The 22,999-nt window shown below is 44.6% G+C and overlaps 1 protein-coding gene across 1 annotated transcript; it reads right to left on the bottom strand.

Annotated features, from left to right (window-relative positions):
* Window positions 1-375: 375 nt before the first annotated feature.
* On the bottom strand, window positions 376-21,370 carry CASC3 (CASC3 exon junction complex subunit). The gene is made up of 14 exons (XM_058560904.1): window positions 21,094-21,370; window positions 20,700-20,727; window positions 20,337-20,374; window positions 8,911-9,069; window positions 8,667-8,818; window positions 7,952-8,128; window positions 6,915-7,597; window positions 5,563-5,627; window positions 4,856-4,970; window positions 4,518-4,616; window positions 4,058-4,272; window positions 2,984-3,106; window positions 2,774-2,838; window positions 376-2,111 (listed from the first exon to the last, which is right to left on the bottom strand). Exons 1-13 carry the CDS (start codon window positions 21,322-21,324, stop codon window positions 2,815-2,817), a joined length of 2,109 nt encoding a protein of 702 aa, XP_058416887.1. The 5' UTR covers window positions 21,325-21,370; the 3' UTR covers window positions 376-2,111; window positions 2,774-2,814.
* Between the last annotated feature and the right edge of the window lie 1,629 nt (window positions 21,371-22,999).

Genomic DNA, 22,999 nt, shown 5'->3' with positions numbered 1-22,999 from the left:
CCTTGTCAGTACCTGGTTTAGTTGTATCGACCTCTGGCACATTACCCTGGGAAACTTACTTGCCAAACGCAAAGGAAGACACGAGGGATGCTTAGATGTTCATGTGGGTAAGCAGCATCTCACCAGTTTTTCTGTCCTTGACACTTCCAATCTAAGGGACTCATGATATCCTGGTGTCTGTGTGGCAAGGTGGTTAGGAAAGATAACTGATGGGGAGTGCAGACACACTTATGGCCTCAAAGGGGCTCCTCACCTCTTTGGGCTTCCATTTCACAAGTCTGAGCTGGCTCGAGTAGTGACTGTGACTCTAGAGAATCAGGGAGTCCTCTTCCCTCCCTTCTAAATCAAGACTCATGCAAAACACTGGTAAAGAAGCCAAGTTTACAGTCTAAATTTTATTATTTCCAAGTCACAATGCTGATCACAAATGTGCACCCTTTAAAACAGTAACAAAAAACAACAACAACACACATGGAGAAATCTTTGCAATGAAACACAGCGGACCAAAAGAGACAACTGTCACAGTGTCTTAAGGTCTGGGAATCCGGGCATGCTATGCCCACAGGCTTGAGGAGACATCTTCAGGTTTAAGGCAAAGGGAACAGCCTACAAAAGGCACAACCACCAGCTACCCCTGGAAGAATCTTTTAGTTATTTCCTCCTTGGGGGTTACAGCTTGAGTGCCTCTCCCCTCTCCCCGCCCCACACCTGTGACTAAGAGTGGTTAGGCCAGCTGCTAGAGAGAAGGAACAGAAATACAGTGACATTGCTTGGGGAGAGACACAGCCACCACCTTCTCCCTCAGATTCTGTAGAAGGACAAGGACAGGGGCCAAGTTACCCCTGGCAGACACAAGTGCTGCAGTAATAGGAATCTCTTCCGCAGAGGCAACAGAAGAGTGGTTCAGCGCCATGGAAGGGAGGAAAAGAGGGAAGAGCCCTTGCCCCAAAAGTGACTGGGTTCCTAAGGCCTTAAGCCCAGGTGTGGTATCTTCTTCTGTTTGCAAGGACAACAGTAGAACTTGGGAAAAATACGGTAGTAACATCTAAAACACCTGTAGCAAGAAAGACGTGGGAAAGAGCAATTGCAAAGGACAGGAGAGACTGCTTCTTGGGTAATATTTGCCTCTAGAGAGATGCATTGGTCCACAGAAACTGGAAAGGAGGTGTGGTAGGAGGGATGGAAAGAAGAGAAGCAGAGCCCTCTAATTCCACTTACCTCAAAGACTGAGCCACGAGGACTGGGTGAATACATATCCCTAAGATGCAAAGGCTCTCACTCCACCATCCCTTTCTCACAAAAACATCTGGTTTGCCATCTCTCCCCACGGCAGAGACTTTGCCTTCAGCAAAGCACTGAAGCCTACCAGAATACAGGGACTAATGGAGACTCAGACTCCTAAAAACCGAAGTCAAGAAGGGCTCCTACCACAAACTTTGAGCTTTTCTCCACAGTGGGAGACCATGCAGACAGCTACATTTCCATAGGGTTAAAGAAATTAAGAAAATCCAAGTATACAGTAACAAAGGCCAACCAAAAACGAAAGGCCAGCTCTTTGTAGACTTAGTGGGGGAAGTCTGGCTGGTACATTCTCCATTATCTGGGATGCAGGGTAGAGCCAAAAGGGAACCCAGAGGAGCTAGCAAACCAGAAGAATGAACTTGTCTCATTTAAAAGCAGAGAGAGAGAAACAGACATAGAGAGAAAGACTAAAAGAATATTAATTTAAGAATAGTAAGCCAGGCTTTAAAAACGAACATCTCAGAAAACAAAACAAACAGGAAGGAGCTTCCCTGGGAGCAGAAGACACTTGAATTTCCCAGGAGAAAGTGAAGAAGAGCAAAAGACATGGGCTTCTAGATGCAGACCAAGAAGCCTGGGCTGTCTGGATCCCTGCTCCTCTGAGCACAGCCAACTCAAGTACAGAGTGGAGATGAGAGGAAGTCCACTTGTTTCTCCCTTTCTCCAGAAGAGCCTGTCCTCAGAGGAAGGCAAGGGTCCTCCTCATTCAACTGCTTGCTGGTAGGAGCCACCCTATATCTTTGAAGCCCTCATGGTAGTAGACAGCCAGTTGTATTTCTCTTCTCTCCTGGGTTCTCACCTCTGCTTTTCTGAAAGGGATGGGGAAAAGGGAAGAACCACCAAATTGTAAATGGACCTTCTGGGCATTTCCAAGCTGTTTTCAAAGAGCCACATTTCTAAATAACGTGTTTTAAAGTAATGTCCCTAAAAAAAACCAAAACAACAACAGAATGCCCTCCTGCATTTTTTCCTTGCAGCTTCCCAAATGAAATTCTGCCAAGTTAACAATGGTTTCTACGTCAGCCCTACTCAATGCATTCACAAAACAAAGAAGCTGGCAAATTTTGGTACTCCTTTGAGCCTTCTCCCAAGATATCCCATGATTATAACTTAAAAAATTAATTAGGGGCCGGCCCAGTGACACAAGCGGTTAAGTGCGCACGCTCCGCTGTGGCGGTCTGGGGTTGGGCGGGTCGGATCCTGGGTGCGCAGCGACTCGCCGCTTGGCAAGCCATGCTGTGGAGGCATCCCATATAAAGTGAAGGAAGATGTGCATGGATGTCAGCCCAGGGCCAGTCTTCCTCAGCAAAAGACGAGGAGGATTGGCAGATGTTAGCACGGGGCTGATCTTCCTCACAAAAAAAAAAAAAAAGAAAAAAAATTAATTAGGCAATTGGTTTTTTGTTAAGCAAGTAAGCGTGAGCATTAGTTTTAAGAATGTTATAAGAGTCACAGTAAGTTGTGCACTTACTTTTTATATGATGTTACATTTAAAATATTCAGAAATTCACATTAACTGGAACCCCTGCTTACAACCTGAAATAATAAAGTTGGAATTTGTTATCAGGTCATAAAAAAAAAAAAAAAGACTGTTTTCCACAGAAACACACCCCGAAAAGGAATGGAAACGGAAAGCCCACTGAGTAGGATGTGCCCTAAGCATGGGGAGGAGCTCTCATACCTCAGGTGGTGGGGGCTTGATGGTGACTGGCTGGGGAGTCCTCCGGGGTGGGGAGGGCTTTGGCTGCACCTGCTGCTGGGCAGGGTTATAGTAGGTCACTCCTCCATACACCTGTGATGGGGCCTGGGATTCCCCACCACAATAAGCCAAGAGAAGAAAAAGTTAGAAATTAATTCATCCATACTATGATGAACAGGAAACATTATTAAGGCACAAAAATAAGAGTGTTGGGGAATTTATAATTTTTTAATTCTCTAAGCGCCCCTCTTTAAAATAAAGTGATTATTCATTTCCGCCTTAATAATGTCCTAATTATGCTCTGGTTCCTACTTCTTCAAAGTACTGTCCAGCTTTCTCTAATTCCTATCATCAACTGACAAATGGAAGAGGCTGAGCTCAGTGTTGACACTCCAGATACCAGATGGTATCAACCTGTTGGGAGTTAAGCAGTACAAGGAGGGGCAGGGCTGGTAAGTAGAACAGTTTTTTTATATGCAGGTGAGTAAATAGCAGACATGACCACCTGAGATATACCAAAACACTTGAATAAAACACCATCAAAGAAACAGAAGGGAATAAACGGATGACGGGCATTACATAAGCTGCATTTCCAGCTCCAGACCACCAAGAGGCGTCCTGGCACCACACGCAAATCAGTGGCATCGAAATGTTCTCTCAAATTCCTTGAGCGTGGGGCTGGCCCCATGGCTTGGTGGTTAGGTGCGCGCGCTCTGCTACTGGCGGCCCCAGTTCGGATCCTAGGCGCGCACCGGTGCACGGCTTCTCCGGCCATGCTGAGGCCGCGTCCCACATACAGCAACTAGAAGGATGTGCAACTATGACATACAGCTATCTACTGGGGCTTTGGGGAAAAAAGGGGAGGAGGATTGGCAATAGATGTTAACTCAGAGCCGGTCTTCCTCAGCAAAAAGAGGAGGGTTGGCATGGATGTTAGCTCAGGGCTGATCTTCCTCACACACACACAAAAAATTCCTTGAGTGTTCTCCCCGTACCACATTCCTGTCTGATTTAAAGGATGTGTACCTAGAAAAATCTGCTCATTAGCCATCTCACCTGTGTATTAGGATACAGATGAGGTGGTGGTGGGGGAGGCAGTGCCCCTGGAGCATAAGGGTAACTGGGATTACCAAAGTTCATGACGCCTGGAGCAGAAAAGTAAGTAGGAGCAAGCAACTGCTGAGGTGGTGGCTGTCCTGGAGACATGGACACTGGTGGGGGATAGAGGCCTGGATTGGGCAGAGGTGCCGGTGTCTGGTGGGGATGTAAACCTGGACAAGAGGAAAACAAAAATTGAAATAGAAGATAACACCATTTCCATAGGATGGCCTGCTCAGCACAAACAGGCTCAGGATGGAAGTCCTCAGGATGGACCCAAGAGGAGTTTGTTGCCCAAGCAGCCAGAGTGGCCAGCCTCATAGGCAAGCAGCACAGAGCTCAAGAGGATGGGATTTGTGAAGCCCCAAACAAACATCCTCACGTACTGGAAGCATACAAGCAGAGGTACAAAGCTTACCTGGGTGGGGAAGGTGCATTTCTGGCTGCACAATCATGCCCTGGGGAGGCAGTGGGGCAGGGCTGTCACCATGGGTATAGATTGGTCCCTGGAACTGCACTGTAAGATATCACATTGGGACTCTCATAAACCCTCACTCTCCATATGACACAGACAAGTCTCCTTGTCCCCCAAGCTCTTTAAAAGATGTTCTCTATTTTCCATGTGAAGAAAACAGCAACCAGACAATGATAACCACTGTGAGAGGTCAGAAGGGAAATTCAGGAGGCAGGAGGCTAGTCTCTTAGTTCACTTCACCCTGCCAAAAAAGGTACCCCAACAATAAGAAAAACACTCACGTGGATCATAGTAATGTCCTTCCATGATACTGATGTGCACAGGAGGGGCAGGGGGCTCTGGCACAGGTCTTTGCCGCTGAGATGAATAGCGTTTAGCTCGCCCACCCTGGACACCCTGAAATAAAGAAACAGGTCTGAGGGGCCTGGCCAGTGGCGCAGTGGTTAAATGCGCGCACTCTGCTTCGGTGGCCTGGGGTTCGCAGGTTTGGACCCCGGGTGCACACCAATGCACTGCTTGGCAAGCCATGCTGTGGCAGCGTCCCACATAAAAAGTAGAGGGAAGATGGGCACAGATGTTAGCACAGGGCCAATTTTCCTCAGCAAAAAGAGGAGGATTGGCATCAGATGTTAGCTCAGGGCTGATCTTCACCAAAAAAAAAAAAAAAAAGAAATAGGTCTGAGCAAGAAGACTTCCAGAGGGCTGACTCTCATACCAAGTCCCACCCTCCTTTAGGTGCTACAAAACACTTACTTGGTACATGGCAAGTCTTTAAAAAGTATTTGCAAAATGAATTGAAAAACCAATGAAAAACATTAAGATTTGAACCTAAACCTTCTACTCTACCTTTCTGGAGACCCAAATTAAAAAAAACACGGGTAATCAATGGGAAAACTAACTTTAAGACCTTATCTTGGTTTAAACAGTGAACAAGCTGTTACACGCAGCCCCCTTCCCCATCTACCCCTTTCCTTTTCCCCTTCTGTACCATTTCTTCCATCCGGTTGAACTGAGGTGGAGGTCCTGCTCCCATGTGTATGTGGTTGGGCATACCTGTAATACACCAAAACAGTCACTGCTGCAGAGCAGACAGATGTGAGTGGGACTAAAGATACCATCAAGAAAATGACAGGTTGAAGAATCCAACATGGGGAATGGCTTTCTTCTTTTAAGCTAACAAAATTCCGTTTAAACTATCTCTGCTTCCTGTCAACACCAGCATTTGGAAATTTGCCCCGAGTGCCCACCACATTAATACAGCAATAACATGAAAAAAACTACTTCTGTGAGAAAATGCAAGTTCAAATTTTTCCCACCAAATACTTCCCTGTAGAGAATCCCTAGGAGGTTATAATTAGCACATTACATTATCAAACATATTGAAAAATCTCAGCCCTAAAGTTTCTGAGCAACAACTGATTATTCTTGGCCACAGAGGTCTGGGCTTCAAGTTTGGGAAGAGATTCCCCTCTGGCTGAAAATGACTCAGGACAAAAAAGGAATATTCTACAGACTATCTTCCAGTGGTAATAAGATATCAGTAGGAGGTGTACTCCTCTATCCAAAGATCAGTTCCAGGTCCCATTTAGGCTACAATGGTTTTGGTGTTCTAAAATCATGCACACCAGAGAAGGATGTTGAAACTCCCAGCCCAAAAGAGGATTTCCAATCTTTAAGTTCAAATTCGACTTCAGAAACTAAAGAAAAAATCCTTTGATCTATCTGATTGGAGGAAGACGACAAAGAATGGGCAAGAGGGATGGTAAACAGGTCCTAGTCTCTAGAACTATGCAGTCCAATATGATACCCACTAGCCGCAGGTGGCTATTTAAATTTCAATTAATTAAAAGATCAGTTCCTCAGTCTCGATGACCACATTACAAGTATTCAAAAGCACCATCATTACAGAAAGTTCTACTGGGCAGCCTGATTCTAGAAGATTAAGGAAATTAGAGAGGCTTTCCTTTCAAAGAGATTAGAAGATACTCATCCAAATTCAAATGAGTAAGTTTCTGCCTTCAAACATTTAACCATTAGCTCAAATAATAACGTTGCCTTTTTCTTCCAGTTTTTCTAGAGAGTGGTAAAGGATTCTGCACTCAGGAGCTCAATATTAATGACTGATCAGTTAATAGTAGGCAAAGTAGTGGCGCAGTCTTGGGTAACAGATAAAACTGCTCTGAGGTCTTCAAAAGAATATACCTATGAATCCATTTCTTTCAGTTAATGAAAATGTAAATATTTGTCAATCACCACATCCCTGAGAGACAGAAGTCACATGCCCCCTAAACCCAATGACGCAAATGGAAAAAGGTTAGTCACTAACTCTGAGGTACCTACCCCGAAGCTCACGTGGTTGCAGGAATGAAGGCTGCCCTGGACTCCAATTTTGTTCTGTTATATTTAGTTGTGCCATGTCTTGCTCAAGTCCACCTGTAGTAGAATCCACTGGAGGCTCCCAGTTCCCAGTCTTAACAGGCGGAGGGGTAGCTTCTGGGACTGAAGGTGCCGGGGTCAGCCCTTCGGGTGGAGGGGGCACCTCCTCTGCAACCTTGACAGCATCTCCAGCTTTGATTCTGGTTCTTCTTGCCCGGGAATAAGATTTCTTCTCAATTGGCCTGTCAGGGGCCGGTGGTGCAGTGTCAGGAGCAGCAGCTGGTACCTCTGAGGTTGCCTCTTCCTTGTCAGGACTGCCAAGCACTTGAGCATCTGCTTCTGGAGATGGATCCCTCAAAGGAGTTTGCTCCAGGCGCCGAGACCGATAACTAGTCTCATGTTTAACAGTCTCACCAGACCGGCCACCATGCTGCCCACCAGCCTCCATAGACCTAAAACCAGCACGACCTTCCTTGAAGCCCCCAGGTCGAGAGTAATTCCTAGGAGCAGACATGCGGCCAGTCCCTGCAGCATTCCTGTTGATAAATGTCCTTGGTGGTAGGGTGCCTCCAGGACCCTGGTTGCGATGGGACTTGTTTGGCCGCTCACCAATCCAGTTTGGATCTCTCTGGGGAGGACTCCCAAACCTGAATAAATGGAATGGAGAAAGTCTTAAGAAAAGAAATAACAGGAGGCCAGCCCGGTGGCCTAGCGGTTAAGCGTGTGCGCTCCAGTGCGGGTTTGCAGGTTCAGATTCTGGGCGCGCACTGAGGCACCACTTGTCAAGCCATGCTGTGGCGGCGTCCCATATAAAGTAGAGGAAGATGGGCGCAGATGTTAGAGCAGGGCCAGTCTTCCTCGGCAAAAAGAGGAAGACTGCCATCGGATGTTAGCTCAGGGCTGATCTTCCTCACCCATTCAATTATGGGCTAGAAAAGCATTTTAAAAAGCAGTAGTTCTTTTTACAAATATCAACAGTGTACACTCCAAAATTTCCTCACCTGGGTTTCCGGATTCTTCGGGGTTTGATGTCATCAGGATTGTGAGCTGAGCGGATGTCATAGCCATAAAGAGCAATGAGCTCCTGTCGGGACTTGGGAGCCTGTTCATCTTCCCGGAACTTATCATGCTCCCAGCGACCCTCATCCTTCCATAGCTTTCGCTGACGCCCCTTGGGTCTGGATAAAACCAGGGAAAAGTGTTTTAGGTTGACAGACTCTGCAAAGTAAAGATGTTCATGAAACAAACAGGGTTGGGCAGGGAAACAGTAGGAACTTCATGTAGTCTCCCCATCTTCCCAGATTATACAAAATGGGCCTTTGAACAGCAAGAGTCAATCATAGTACCACAGAGCCTGATGGGCTCAAATCTAACAGGAACAGAAACGAGGAAAGACTTCACTTCAAACTACTCAGCACCTTGGAAACATCTCTCTCCTATAAGGCAGCCTATGCAAGTACTTCATATCCTGGAGGCCTTGAGCCTCAGAATAAGGCAGGCAGTGGAAATGTGGGTCTGGACCCAACTCCTCCAACAAGAGTTACCAAATATTCTATGCCTCAATTTCCTCAGTTGTATGAGAAGGAGAATTGTAATACGTACGTTAAAAACCTTGTGAGTAGTAAATGAAATAATACAGGTAAAGCACTTGGCAAAGTGTCCGGCATATAGTAAGTAACACTAAACACATACTAAATAGCAGAGAGTGGCTGTTACCTGACTTCTTCCTCCTGAGTTTGCCCTCGAAGATCATGCTCAAAGAAGAGCCCTTTCCGGGGTATGTATGCTGGGTTTTTCCGATCTTCATCATCATCCAAATGCTTAGGGCCCTTTTTACCCACTTTGTTCTCCACAGGCTCTGTGCTCTCCTGGAGGACAGATAAAGGGCTCCTTACTCCCTCCAAGGTTAAGAGCTACCACTATACCAGCCCCCAAATGGAGGCCTCTGGTGGGTACTGACCTGTCCATCCCCACTTTGCCTCTCTCCAGTCACAGTGCCTTTGGTGTCAGGCTTTTCTTCTCCTTTCTCTTCTTTTGCTGAAGAATTAGCAGCATCATTGGCTTCTGATTTCAACTCCACTTTGGAGTTTTCCTCTTCACTGTATTCCCCTTCTTCACCCTGAAAAAAACTTCCCTGTCAGCTGTAGAGGTAAGGTCTGAACGGTGCATTCCTTTTATTTTCCATTCTTTAGGAAAACATTTTCCAACAAACTTTTACTACAATGTAAGAATTAAAAGCAAACATACCAACATTCTCACTAAAATTTCTAGAGGATAAGGATAAAAAACACATTAAAAAATACATACAGGTGCTTATATATAGATCCATGTAAGTTTTCCAGGAAGATGTACAAGGAACTGTTAACAGTGGCAGCCTCTGGGGAAAGAGCCCAGGGGATATGGATGGGACACTTTATTTTTTTATTTTTTGCTGGGAAAGATTTGCCCTGAGCTAACATCCATTGCCAATCTTCCTCTCTCTTTTTTTTCCCCCCAGTGCATAGTTGTATATTCTAGTTGTAGGTCCTTCTAGTTCTCCTACGTGAGCCGCCACCACAGCATGGCTACTGACAGGCAAGTGGTGTGGTTCTGCCACTGGGAGCCTGGGACACCAAAGCGGAGCTCCAAACACTGAACTTGAACCACTAGGTCATCAGAGCTGGCTCTGGATGGGAGGCTTTAAAGTCCCTAGCATAAAGAAGGAGCTTAAGTTTTGTGAATAATTTCTCTCCGTCTCCATAAATTCTCTCTTAAACATCAGTGCCTAATAACTACACTCTAACTCAAGTTGTGAATTTGCTCATCTCAAAATGGCTTAGAGCCGAGATTCCCAACCTTACAGACCCCTTTTTAGGATCTAATATTTTCACAGAGCCCCATGAGATAATAGCTCCGTAAAGTATCCACTGACTGAGAAAACATATGATGACAAACAACTGCTATACATCTAATAATACCATAAAATATATTTACATTTTATTAGTTTATATATATTCAAAATAGCAGCACATAAAGGTGGGAGATGTATATTTAGTCTATAGATGATGAAAGCTGAGCTAACAAATTTGCAAACTCCTTGTAATAACTCCATGACTTCCCAAGGCACTATTACCCTCAAATTGGGAAATAGTGGCTTACATTTTTGATGTCTACGATATGCATACTAAATTTTTTGCAGCATGAGATCCCTTTATCCAACAACTCTGTTCAGAATTACATAATTATAAGATTTTTGACTTGGAAAACCTTAGAGAACAACTTGTACAACCACTGCATTTTAGAAATGAAAAAAATTAAAGCCTAAGCACTCTCTCTCCTCTCCTCCATCTTCTTCCCTCTCTTGCCACATCAAGATTAGATAATCCTGTCTGTGACAGAGAAAGTGTTGGGTCTGTCCATACAAAGGAGGGTCCTTAGGCCATCCTCTAAATAAGGGCCACTAGAAGGGGTCAGGTAAGAGAGGTGTGGCTAGTTCTAGGCAGGGAAAAGGAGGAGCTAAGGCTCACGCTAGGGGGACCGGCTTTAGAACAGAGTTACTCTCATCTCCTTGTCTTCCCAGGATTTGGACCTAAGGAGGCAGAGAGCTATTGGCTAAGGAGGTAGGTTCAGAGACCTGCAAAACATAAAGAAATGAGTTCAAGAGAAGGTGGTCTAGTCCCCATTGCTGGGGTTAACATGTCAAGGTAACAATACACCTCTCCCACCTGGCAGATACATGTACACTGGTCTCTTATTCTCCTGCTAGATCTGACACTTGACCTGAACTAGACCCTCTCAACTCCAGACCCAGCGTGGCCTCAGGAATCTGATCAAAGAGACTCACTGTGAGATTCCTGATAAAGCAAGAAACTCTCAAGCTCTGTTTCTGCCTTTTCTTCAAATGGAGCTGAGTCTGCCTGACTGGCCCAAACAAGCCAATTAATTCCTCTTTCCCATTCTTCCCTATTCACCACCTGGGTATTTTGGCCTGTAAGTGTTTTGGGTTAGGATTTCCAGAAAGGTGAATCTGCTATGAAACCCAGAGAATTGAAGGAGACTGCCTGACCACACCCACACTCTGAGAATCAGGCCTTTGCCCATAGCTTTTTGTGTGTGTGTGAGGAGGACCAGCCCTGAGCTAACATCTGATGCCAATCCTCCCCTTTTTCCCTTGAGGAAGATGGGCCCTGAGCTAACAACCGTGGCCATCTTCCTTTACTTTATATGGGATGCCGCAACAGCATGGCTTAACAAGCGATGCATCCGTGCGCGCCCAGGATCCGAACCCGCGAACCCCGGGCTGCCGCAGCCAAGCGCGTACACTTAACCGCTTGCGCCACCGGGCCGGCCCCTACCCATAGCTTTTTAACAACCAAGTACCCTTGATTCTTCCCATTTTCTCTCAATCACAAGTTTTCCCTCCTCTAGGTAGGTGGTAATCATTCAGTTCTTTCCTTGATCCCATGTTCCCTGGAGGTTCTGAAGCAGACACTGAAAGAATCCTGCTTGGTGTATATATATGACCTTAATTCATTACACACACACCCCCGACACACACTGACTGAATTCAAACATCTTAAAATAGTATCAACATGATTAATGAGGGAACGTTGTTTTATGCTCCACCTCCTCTAGTCTGTGGTGGAATGTCAAATGAGGCAACTCTTTGATTCCAAATGAGAAACTAATTTTGTTTCCAGGGCAGGACAGAAAGATACAAATAGCATAGTGCTGAGGAGACTCCAAATTAGAGTCAAAGTTTGGTCTAACTGAAGCCAAGGTGCTACCCTAGGGTCACATGCCCCTAAATATGCCCCTGCTTTGGCTAAGGGCTGACATCAAAACCCTATTCCAGACACAAACTCCCCTATTGCTGATTCTACCATCCAGTGAACACTCTTCTCAACTCTAAAGCCTAGCTCTGACCTGAAGCAATTGCTTCCCTGGCAGAATTCTCACGCAGAGGTTTTAGCTCATTCTTCCACTTCTTACATATTTCAGAGTAAGAGGTAGAGCTGGTATCTCCCTCATCCTCAAAGTCTCTTCCAGATTTAACTTCTCCAGCCTCATTTTAAACTTGTGCTCCTCGGGCCGGCCCCGTGGCTTAGCAGTTAAGTGCTCGCGCTCTGCTACTGGCGGCCCGGGTTTGGATCCCGGGCGCACACCAATGCACCGCTTCTCCGGCCATGCTGGGGCCGCATCCCACATACAGCAACTAGAAGGATGTACAGCTGTGACCTACAACTATCTACTGGGGCTTTGGGGGAAAAATAAATAAACAAACAAATAAACTTGTACTCCTCTGAGGCTCCTATCACCTAGCTACACCTCTATGCCTCTACCCGGGCCCACCCTGTCACTGACTTGAAGACTAGCAATGAGCTCAGTCTTCACCTCCACTTCAGTCATCCATTTCGATGGCTACACTCCACACCAGTCTTACGTGGAACTGCCATACGTTTTTTAAAAGTAAACCTGCTTACCTTAAAAAATTTTAAATTTAAATACCCCAGACTTTGATCAAAACTGCCACAGGCAAAAGAATGAAGTAAGACCCTTACCTCACCCCATATACAAAAACTATCTCCAAATGGATCAAAGACCTAAATGTTAAGAGCTAAAACTAATAAAACATAGGGTTAATCTTCATGACTTTGGATTTGGCAAAGACTTCTTAGATATGACGCCAAAAACACAAGGAACAAAAGAAAAACAGATATATTGGACTTCATAAAAATTGAAAACTTACACTAACAAGAAAGTGAAAAGAAAATCCACAGAATGAGAAAAAATATTTGCAAATCATCTATCTGATAAGGAACTTGTATCTAGACTATAGAAAGAACTCTTACAATTCAATAATAAAAAGATACCCCAATTAAAAAATGGACAAAGTATGTGAACAGCCATTTCCCCAAGGAAGATACGCAAATAGCCAACAAGCACAAGAAAAAATGCTCAACATCATTAGTCATCAAAGAAATGCAAATTAAAACGAGATACCATTTCAAAGCTACTAGGATGGCTAGAATCAAAAAATCAAGACAAGAGCTGTTGAGTATGTGGAGAAATTGGAACCCCCATACATTGCTGTTGGGAATGTAAAATGGTGCAGCTGCTTTGGAAAACAGTTTGGCAGTTCCTCAAATGATTCAACACAGCGTTACCATATGACTCAGCAATTCCATTCCCAGGTACATACCCAAGAGAAATGAAAACATATATCCACACAAAAACTTATAGTACACTAATTTTATAGCAGCATTATTCATAGTAAAAAAAATAGACACCCAAATGTCCATCAATGAATGAATAGATAAATAAAATGGGTTATATCCATACAATAGAATATTATTCAGCCATAAAAAGGAATGAAAGTGATACATGCTACAACTTGGATGAAAATCCTGAAAACGTTACGCTAAGTGAAAGAAGCCAGTCAGAAAAGTCCACACATTATATGATTCCATTCATACGAAAGGTCAGCATAGGGAAATCTCTAGACACAGAAAGTAGATTTGTGGTTGCTCACGGCTAGGGAGATGAGGATGGAGGAACTGAGGGGATGACAGCTAAAGGGTATAGGGTTTCTTTTTGAGGTGATAAAAATGTTCTGATACTGACTGCAGTAATGGTCACACATATCTGTGTATATACTAAAAACCATGGAATTGTACACTTGAAATGGATAAATCATATGGTATGTAAATTATATCTCAATAAAACTGTTTTTAGGGGCCAGCCTGGTGGCGTAACAGTTGAGTTTGCACTGTGCTTCAGCGGCCTGGGTTCACGGGTTCAGATCCCGGGTATGGAACTACATATTGCTCATCAAGCCATGTGCAGGGCCCCACGCACAAAGTAGAGGACGACTGGCACAGATGTTAGCTCAGGGACAATCTTCCTCAAGCAAAAAGAGGAAGATTGGCAACAGATGTCAGCTCAGGAATAATCTTCCTCACCAAAAAAACAAAACAAACAAACAAAAACCCTGCCTATTATTCCTGTTCCTATCCAGTTATTCCCTTACTCTCTCATCTCCAACGTTCTTAAGACATCCACTCCCTTGACCATACCACTTTCTCCCCATCAATCACTCCTTTCCCACATTCACATTCCACTCTCTCTAGACTCCACAGCCCATTCATTTCAATCACTACTAGTAACACCCTCAAGTCCCATGCCACTCCCATGCGCCAGGACAGGATCAACTAAAACATCTGCTTTTTCTAGGCCTACAACCAGACCACTGATCATCACTGAATGTAGTTAAAAAAAAAAAAATACAACTTCACACATCAGTGCCACCTACAACCTCAGCTACTCACACCTCCTTTAGTCTCACAATTCCTACAACACCCCTCCCAACCCTCTTTCTCAATGTCTTTCCTTCTATTTCACAAGGAAAACCAAACAAAGAAAGGAACATCAGCTTCCTCCCTACACACCTTTCCTTCCCACTTCTCTATAACTACAATGGTAGATGTTTCCCTTGTCTGGTTCCTATTTCTGACGTACTCAGACAAGGACACCAGTACACTTATTACCCACCCCCTCCCTTTTCTTTCCCTTTCTACTCGTTCCTTCAATCTTTAACCATACTTGATTCTCCAACTTTAAAAAATAACTACCAAACCCTCTCTTGACCTCATAGCCTGCATTCCACCTACCATCTCTCTAGCCTCCCCTTTCACAGTCAAATTTCTTTTAAAAAACTTTCTCGGAGATTCTGGGAAAATAGTAGCAGCATAGTTTTTGAACTCTTCAAATCTCCACATGAGGGCTGGCCTGGTGGCACAAGCAGTTAAGTGTGCGCACTCCGCTGCAGTGGCCCAGGGTTTGCCGGTTCAGGCCCCGGGCGCGCACCGATGCACTCCTTGGCAAGCCATGCTGTGGCGGCGTCCCATATAAAGTGGAGGAAGATGGGCACGGATGTTAGCCCAGGGCCAGTCTTTCTCAGCAAAAAAAGAGGAGGATTGGTGGATGTTAGCATAGGGCTGATCTCCTCACACACACAAACAAATCTCCACATGAAATGAAAGCTTCTAGACAGCAAAATCAAAACCCTTTGGACAACAGTTACAAAAAAACTAGCTGACAAGGTATCCCCCAGACCCCAAAATACAAGCACATAAGAACAAAGCACCAACAGCCACAAGACCTGCATCAGATTGGCGTCAGTGCTAAGAAAGCACAGAGAAGTAAACAGATCTGAGAAAAGGAGAACCCTTTACCTAATCAATGGGTATTCAGTAGAAAGCAAAACTAAGAACAACAGTTGAAACTAGGAGCGGGGGGCTGGCCCGGTGGCACAGTGGTTAAGTGCGCATGCTCAGCTGCAGCAGCCCGGGCTTCATAGGTTCGGATCCCGGGCGCACACCGACGCACTGCTTGTCAAGCCATGCTGTGGTAGCGTCCCATGTAAAGTAGAGGAAGATGGGCACAGATGTTAGCCCAGGGCCAATCTTCCTCAGAAAAAAGAGAAGGATTGGCATTGGATGTTAGCTCAGGGCTGATCTTCCTCACACGTATAAAGAAAGGATAAAGAAACTAGGAGGGGATTTACTGCTGCCAACAGCATGTGAGCACCAGGGTCCTGCAGTAAGAAGGTCTGAAGGGGCTAGAGCAGGCTAACCCCTCTGAGATCCTGAAACTGAGCTGGCTGCCAGGGTTCCCTTCTAGGATAGGGTCCCACACTGAAGAGAAACTGTTGAGAGGAGAATCAAAGGGAGCAGGAGAGGGACAAAAGGAAAAACGGAAAGAGAAGTCCAAAACAAGGTAGGGAAGGGAACAAAGGGAGGAAATCTCAGAAAGCAAGCCACCATAATTTTTTAATGCTATAGGGAAACAACAGAAGAGGGAGTTCTATGAAGTTAGAAAAAGCTACTCTGAGCCATACTTCCTTCTAAAAGATCAGGAAAACTAATTTTACATAAAAATCAACAACAGAAAAATACAGAGGTCAAATCCCATATAAACTTATTATGAGGAAAAAAAATAAGTAGAAGAGCATTCCTACAATGAAAGCATTTCAGAAAGACAGGCACATATCAAAATTGTAACGTCTATTTCAAAATGAGCTAAAAAGACATTAAGAAAAGTATATAAGGCATGAAGAACATCAATCAGAATTAGAAAACTCAAAAATGAAATGAAAGAACTCAGGGAGGCATTAGAAATTAAAGAAGGGCCGGCCCTATGGCTTAGTGGTTAAGTGCGCGCGCTCCGCTACTGGCGGCCTGGGTTCGGATCCCGGGTGTGCACCGACGCACCACTTCTCCGGCCATGCTGAGGCCGCGTCCCACATACAGCAACTAGAAGGATGTGCAGCTATGACATACAACAATCTACTGGGGCTTTGGGGGGAAAATAAATAAATAAATAAAATCTTTAAAAAAAAAAAAAAAAAGAAATTAAAGAAAAAAATCACTTCAAATACCAAGTCTAAAACTGGAAGGAAGAGAAGAGGGAATAAACACAACAATAATGCCTTGAGAGAAATAAAAAGTGAAAAGGAAGAAAATATTTAAAAATCAAAAAGAAATGAAGAAAAAGATAAAAAGGATTAGGGAGAAAGGATCAGATACCAAAGACGGGCAAAGAATTATTTGGTTTGTGTGTGTGTGTGTGCGTGTGTGTGTGTGTGTGTGTGAGGAAGATCAGCCCTGAGCTAACATCCGATGCCAGTCCTCCTCTTTTTTGCTGAAGACTGGCCCTGTGCCCATCTTCCTCTACTTCATATGGGATGCTGCCACAGCATGGCTTGACAAGTGGTGCGTCGGTGTGTGCCTAGATCCGAACCTGCGAACCCCCGGCCGCCAAAACGGAGTGTGTGCACTTAACTGCTATGCCACTGGGCCAGACCCCAAAGAATTATTTGGATAGGAGTTCCATGACATACTGTAGAGCACATTTCATACCTGTGAACACTGACCCAGAATGACCAACACCAAGACAAATTCTAATAGAATCACTGGACCTTAAAAAAAATATACGGGGAATATCCAGACAAAAACAGCAAATGACTTATATGGGAAAGGAAATTAGGTGATCATCATTTAGTTTTGTTCAAGATAAAATCTTCGCCTCACATTGTCTTTCCATGGATCTAGAAATACCAATTCGCAAAAAATACAAAAGACAGAGGCAGCACGTTGAGTTGTACCATGAGTGAGCAATCATCAAAATCTTTTCAACAGATAACTTGTAAGGAAAAGAAAGAGATGAAAAACTAACCTGGAGACTAAGAGACAGATCAAATTTTAAGAAATAAGCAGGATTAAACTGTAGTCTCTAGGTATATACAGTTAGTAACAAAGAAGAAATGCAAGCAAGTAACGGACTACCATGGAAGTCAGGATATAAAGTCTTTTTCTTTACTCTAGACCAGTGCTGTCCAAAAGGACTTTCTGGGATGATGGAAATGTTTCATCTACGCTGCCCAATACAGCAGTCACTAGCTACATGTGACTACTGAGTACTTAAAATGTGGCTACTGCAACTGAGGAACTGACGTTTTAATTTTAGTTTAATTAATTTAAATTTAAATAGCCACATCTGGCTATTGACTACTGTATTGGACAAAGCAGAACTAGATGTCTCTTAGGCTTCAGACAATATATACTAGATACCACCACTTCCAAGTCCCACAGGTTCCTCAATCTCAAAATATCCAAAACTTAACCCAATGCTGTCCTTCCTGAAATCTCTTCCTCCTGTGGTCCCTTTCTTAGTGAATAACACCATTCATCAACCTGGGCATCCCTTTGACTCCTTCTTAATTCAGGCTCCACATTCAATCACTCAAGTTCTTTTAGCACCACCTAAAAATCTCTCAAATATGTCTATGTCTTGCCAGTCCTACTGCCAGGTCCCTTTAGGACACCATCATGTTCCTTGGACTATCCTAACAACCTCATAACAGCTCTCCCTGCCTCCAGTCATGCCTCATCCACAATTCATCCTCCACACTTAAGCCTTCAGTAGCCTTTCTTTCCTTGCTATTAGGATAACATCCAAACTCATTTACATACAAAATGGTAAGTTGCTATAAATTCACAATCACCAAACCTCACTGAACACTCCACACTGCCTGGCAGTCTTTCCATTCTCTAGTGATTACTGTAAACATTCTTCAACCTCGTCTCCCTTTTACTCTTTGCAGATAACTTTACTACTGACTTCAGAGAAAATAAAAGTCATCTCATCAATCACCACATTCTGTCAATTACATAGCCTAAATAACTTTGAATTCTTTCCATTTCTATTTTCACTGCCACCGCTCCACCCATTCCACACTTACCGCTTGCTTAGACTTCCACTATAGCTTTATTTTCTTTTTTCTTTTTTGTGAGGAGACCAGCCCTGTGCTAACATCTGCCAATCCTCCTCATTTTTTGCTGAGGAAGACTGGCCCTGGGCTAACATCCGTGTCCATCTTCCTCCACTTTATATGGGACGCCACCACAGCATGGCTTGCCAAGCAGTACATCGGTGTGCACCCGGAATCTGAATCAGAGAACCCCGGGCCGCTGCAGTGGAGCGTGCGCACTTAACCGCTTATGCCACCTGGCCGGCCCCTCCCCTATAGCTTTCTTAACTAGCTTTTCTGTCTCCAATCTTGCTCCCCTCAGATCAACTCTCCCCACTGCAGACAAAATAACTGTTATAAAAATAACAATTCTCAAATTTTACTGTGCGTAAGCATCAACCTGGAAACTTGTTAACATATAAATGTCTGAGTCTCCCCTCCCTCTCTAAGATTCTGTTTCAGCAGGACTGGCCAATCAGATTTTCTAAAGCGTGTTTTCCTTGGATCTGACAAACAGTGCTTGAAAATTTACGTCTAATCCTTATCACACTCTTGTTTAAAACCCTGTTATACTTTTGCACTTCCTCAGAATAAAATCCAAATATTTTTTAACCTGGCTTATAAGGTACTTTAAGATTTGGACTCGGACTCATCACTTACCACCAGTCATACTAAACTTTTCATATTCTCCCACTCGTCACACAGTCCATCCCTTCCAGCCGTTCTTCCCAGACACTGTTCCCTCTGCTTATAAACCTCTGCCTGGCTAACTTCCTACTCATCCTTCAGGTCTCTATTTTAACATCCCATCCTATAAGCACTTCCAAACAACCTAAACCCAATGAGTTGTCTCTGCTATGTGCTCCCAAAGCACTCTATGCTTCCAATATCATGGCACTCACCAAACATTACTGTAATTACTTGCTTAACTATCTATTTTCTCCCTCTGACCCAGAATATAAACTCCACGAGGGCAGAATCATGCCTGTCTTTTATTCTAGTGAATAATACAGCTCCTGGCACAGAGCAGGTACTCAACAAAGAGAAAGAACAAGTAAGCCCCTTCACGATCTGGCCCCTGCTCACTCATTTGCCTTTATTTCTGGTATCCATCCTATCCCAACAATGTTCCAGCCACACCAAACTACTTTCAATTTTCCAAATATTCAATCTTCTCTCCTATCTCTGGGCTTTCCCAGCTGTTGTTCCCTCTGCCTAGAACACAGTTTGCCTGGCTAACTCCAACTTATTGGAGGCAACTCCTGACTGCCTAAAAGGATTCTGTGCCCAGTCATTAACACCCTACTTAACACTATACCCCAGCAGCTGTCACTAAGTCCTATGATTGTCTGAATGTTTGTCTGACTTCCTAAGTCGTAACATTCCTAAAGATAAGAATTTTGTTATAGTGTTCACTGTTGCATCTCCAGGGCTTAATGGAAAGTCTTAATATGCAGTAACAGTGCTGTAAAATTTATAGAATGAACCTTTGATCCACAATCCAATTCTTCCTGTATATAACCCCAAGATCAAAATCCAGAACTCAGAACTCTATTTAACAACTCCAGGAAAGAGTCATGCTGATAGCATCTCTAGTAGTTTATCCAATCAAAACAAGTAAACTCACAAAAGACAGGCTTAGGGAAACTTTCTCCTAAAGACAGAGAGAGAAAGCCCCATCTATAAACTGAGGGATGTTTCTGACACAAAACACTCAGAATCCTGCCCCCTCAAGGTCTTCAGATACACTTGGAAAAAAACATCCAACTGGATGGCTTCACTACCTAGGCAGCATAAAACAAACTGTCAAACATCCTGTGAAGGGCTTCAGAATGTTCCCATTCTCTTATTTAGAACCTTATTTTCTTCAGATACAGTGAAAAGCCACCTTTTAACAGTGTAACACACGTGGCCTGAAGAGGCTTGCATCAAAACCTGCCCTCACTCTAACTGAAGACGACCTTTTGTAACAGTTTTTCAGAAGCATAAATGAAGAATGCAGAAGAGAAGTAACAAGCAGGTTATAGTACACAACTATGTGTTTTTAAAATACATTTGCGACCTACACCACAGGAAAAAGAACCTATCACACTCACTTCTGAGTCTTCCGCACTTTCATAATCCGAGAGAACAGCTGAAAGAAAATAGAAATACGTAAAGAAAAAAATGCAACAGAAATTACTATAATTACATTTCCTGACTGCTTGTTGTGGGTCAGGCTAAGACTTTCATTTAATTCAGAGACCAACCTACGAGGCGGTCCCCATTTACACAAGGGAAACAGGCTCAAGGAGTGACTTGCCCAAGATCATACTGCTCAAAAGTATTCTCTTAAGCACTATGCTACTAAGAGTCACTTTGTGGCACCCTTTCCCAATTCCTAACAGTCCGAGAGAAGGTCAATTGCTGGAAATAGGTGACAAGTTTATGGGTAAAACTCTTGTCATGATGCTACTCACCATCGCCCTCCATGCCATCTTCACTCTCCTGAAGGAAAGAAGACATGGGTTAGTTCTGTGATTTCCAGAGAGTGGAGAGCTGAAGACTCAACACAAAATGGTTGAAAAGGGAGATGAGAAAAGGTATGTCTTTAACAAACAGTATCCGAGGGGTCTGATCTCTTCACTTCCAGCCCCAATTTCCGAATAAACATCCGCTTTCCATCCGCGGCGGCTCTGCTGCCCCCCAGAAACCTCCAACCCTTCCTCTCCCCTTGGGGCTCCCGATGCACACCGCACTAGGACAGCTCTCCTCTTCTCTAACACAACATGCTCCGGCTTCTACCACCAAATCCCAGCCTCCCATCAGCACCTACACCCCGCCCCCGGGCCCGCCCCGCCCGCGCGCACTCACACATTCCGACTCCTCGGCGCTCTTGGCCCCCCCGCTCTCCACCCGCCGCAAATGAAGGGCCCCGGCTCGGCCTCCGCGCTGGGAAGGCAGCGAGCCGCTACCGCCGCCTCCAGCGCTACCGCTGTAGCTCCCGCCGCCCCGTGCCGGGGAACCACCGCTGTCTGAGCCCGAAGCACCAGACTCTTCGTCCTCGGTGTCTTGCGAAGCGCGCTGCCGCCGCCGGTCCGCCATTTTACGGAGAACGGCCGCCACCAGCCAGCTCCTGACGTACCGCGCCCGTCGCGGGGGCTGCCGGGAGGCTCGAAACCTAGTCCCAGCATGCTTCACGTGCGGCGCTGGCCGCCCCGCTTTTCAGGGGGCGGGGCTGGGGGCGGGGCTGGCGCCCTGCGGCACGTTTGCGGGCAAACGGGATTACGTAAATCCGTGACGTGGTGGGGGCCAGACCAGGCTTCAGACTGCCCCTGGGTAGGCCCCGGGCGAGGGGAGCTGCGCTCGGGCGGCTTTCTGAGGTTATTCGCCCGGCCATCTTGGGCTTTACGAGTGGAAGGCGTCGAGCTGTCACTGCTTTACTGCGGCACTGGAGCTGTTTAATGGTTTTCTAGGTACATTTCTCGTTTCTACCTACGTTTGAAGCAGATCATTTTACTGCATTCGTTTTTTTGGTAAAATCACGAATCAAGGTAGATCTCTAAAGCCGTTGTGCTGCATCAGATTTGCCACACGAGCCCATTTTAAGCTGAAGGGCGAAGAAGGAACCCGTTGTCTGCAGTGAAGCCTGAGGACTTAGTGTTGCAGCACTACAGTGTTTTCCCTGTATTCTCATTTCCTCTTCCCTCTTCATGTGTCTTCTCACCCCAGCCATCACCTCTCCCGAAGTGCAGGCTGGTATGATGCTAGTCTTACCAAGATTTTAGAACCGATTTAAAAAGAAGAGATGATCATAGGAACCGACGTGGTTCAATATCCTGATATGTTTTCATTCTTGTTAAGGATTACCAGACAGGTAGATGAGGGATTTTGATTTTGACTTTGGCAAGACGTTTGTCAGCAATGAAAGAAATCAGTTTATTTTCTTTGGATTATTATAAAGACACGCAAGATACGTGAGCTAAGATATTAGTGCACCTACAGGAGTGCACAGTAATATTATTTGTCAAACATAAAGGTCACTATGGCATAGCACAGGATTCTGTCCTAATATTTTTACAAATTGTATGGTTAAGGATCCTGATGCTTACCACATTTATAGACAATATGAAACTAGAAGGCATTCTGAATGCCTTCCGAGATAGAATCAGGATCCAAACAGATCTCAACTGATTAAGCAAGTGGCCAAATGTGACAACTTGTAAATCTAGCTCCAAAAACCAACTGCCTAAGTTTAAAATGCAAGATGTATGATTTAATAAGTTTTAAAAGAAAAAAAAAGACCTGGAAGATCTTATTGATCACAAGGTAAACCGATGCAATACAGCATGTTTCAAAATAAGGCTGCCAAGTTTAGCGTAAATAAGGAAAATGATAGTCTGCCACTTTGCTTTTCAGTTGTTTGGTCTAGGTTCAGTTTTTAAATGGACATGAGCAAATTGTTCATCATCCAGAGGGAAGTGAAAAATTCAAAATCCTTTCTTTTGAGGAAAAATTGTGAGATCTCTGAATGTTTGTAGGGCAGTCTTGGGATAGCCACAGCCATCGTTATTCCAGGGACTATGAGGAAAAGGAGGAATTGATCTTTTTTCATCACCCTAGAAGGCCAAGCAAGAACCAATGGGCTCGAGTCACAAGAAATTACATTTTTTTGTGTGTGTGTGAGGAAGATCAGCCCTGAACTAACGTCCATGCCAGTCTTCCTCTTTTTGCCGAGGAAGACTGGCCCTGGGCTAACATCCATGCCCATCTTCCTCCA

The sequence above is a fragment of the Diceros bicornis genome, chromosome 18 (genome assembly GCF_020826845.1).
Source record: "Diceros bicornis minor isolate mBicDic1 chromosome 18, mDicBic1.mat.cur, whole genome shotgun sequence".
In the NCBI taxonomy this organism is placed as follows: Eukaryota; Metazoa; Chordata; class Mammalia; order Perissodactyla; family Rhinocerotidae; genus Diceros; species Diceros bicornis.
The sequence above is the reverse complement of the archived record's forward strand: the minus strand, read 5'-3'. Positions and strand labels throughout refer to the sequence as shown.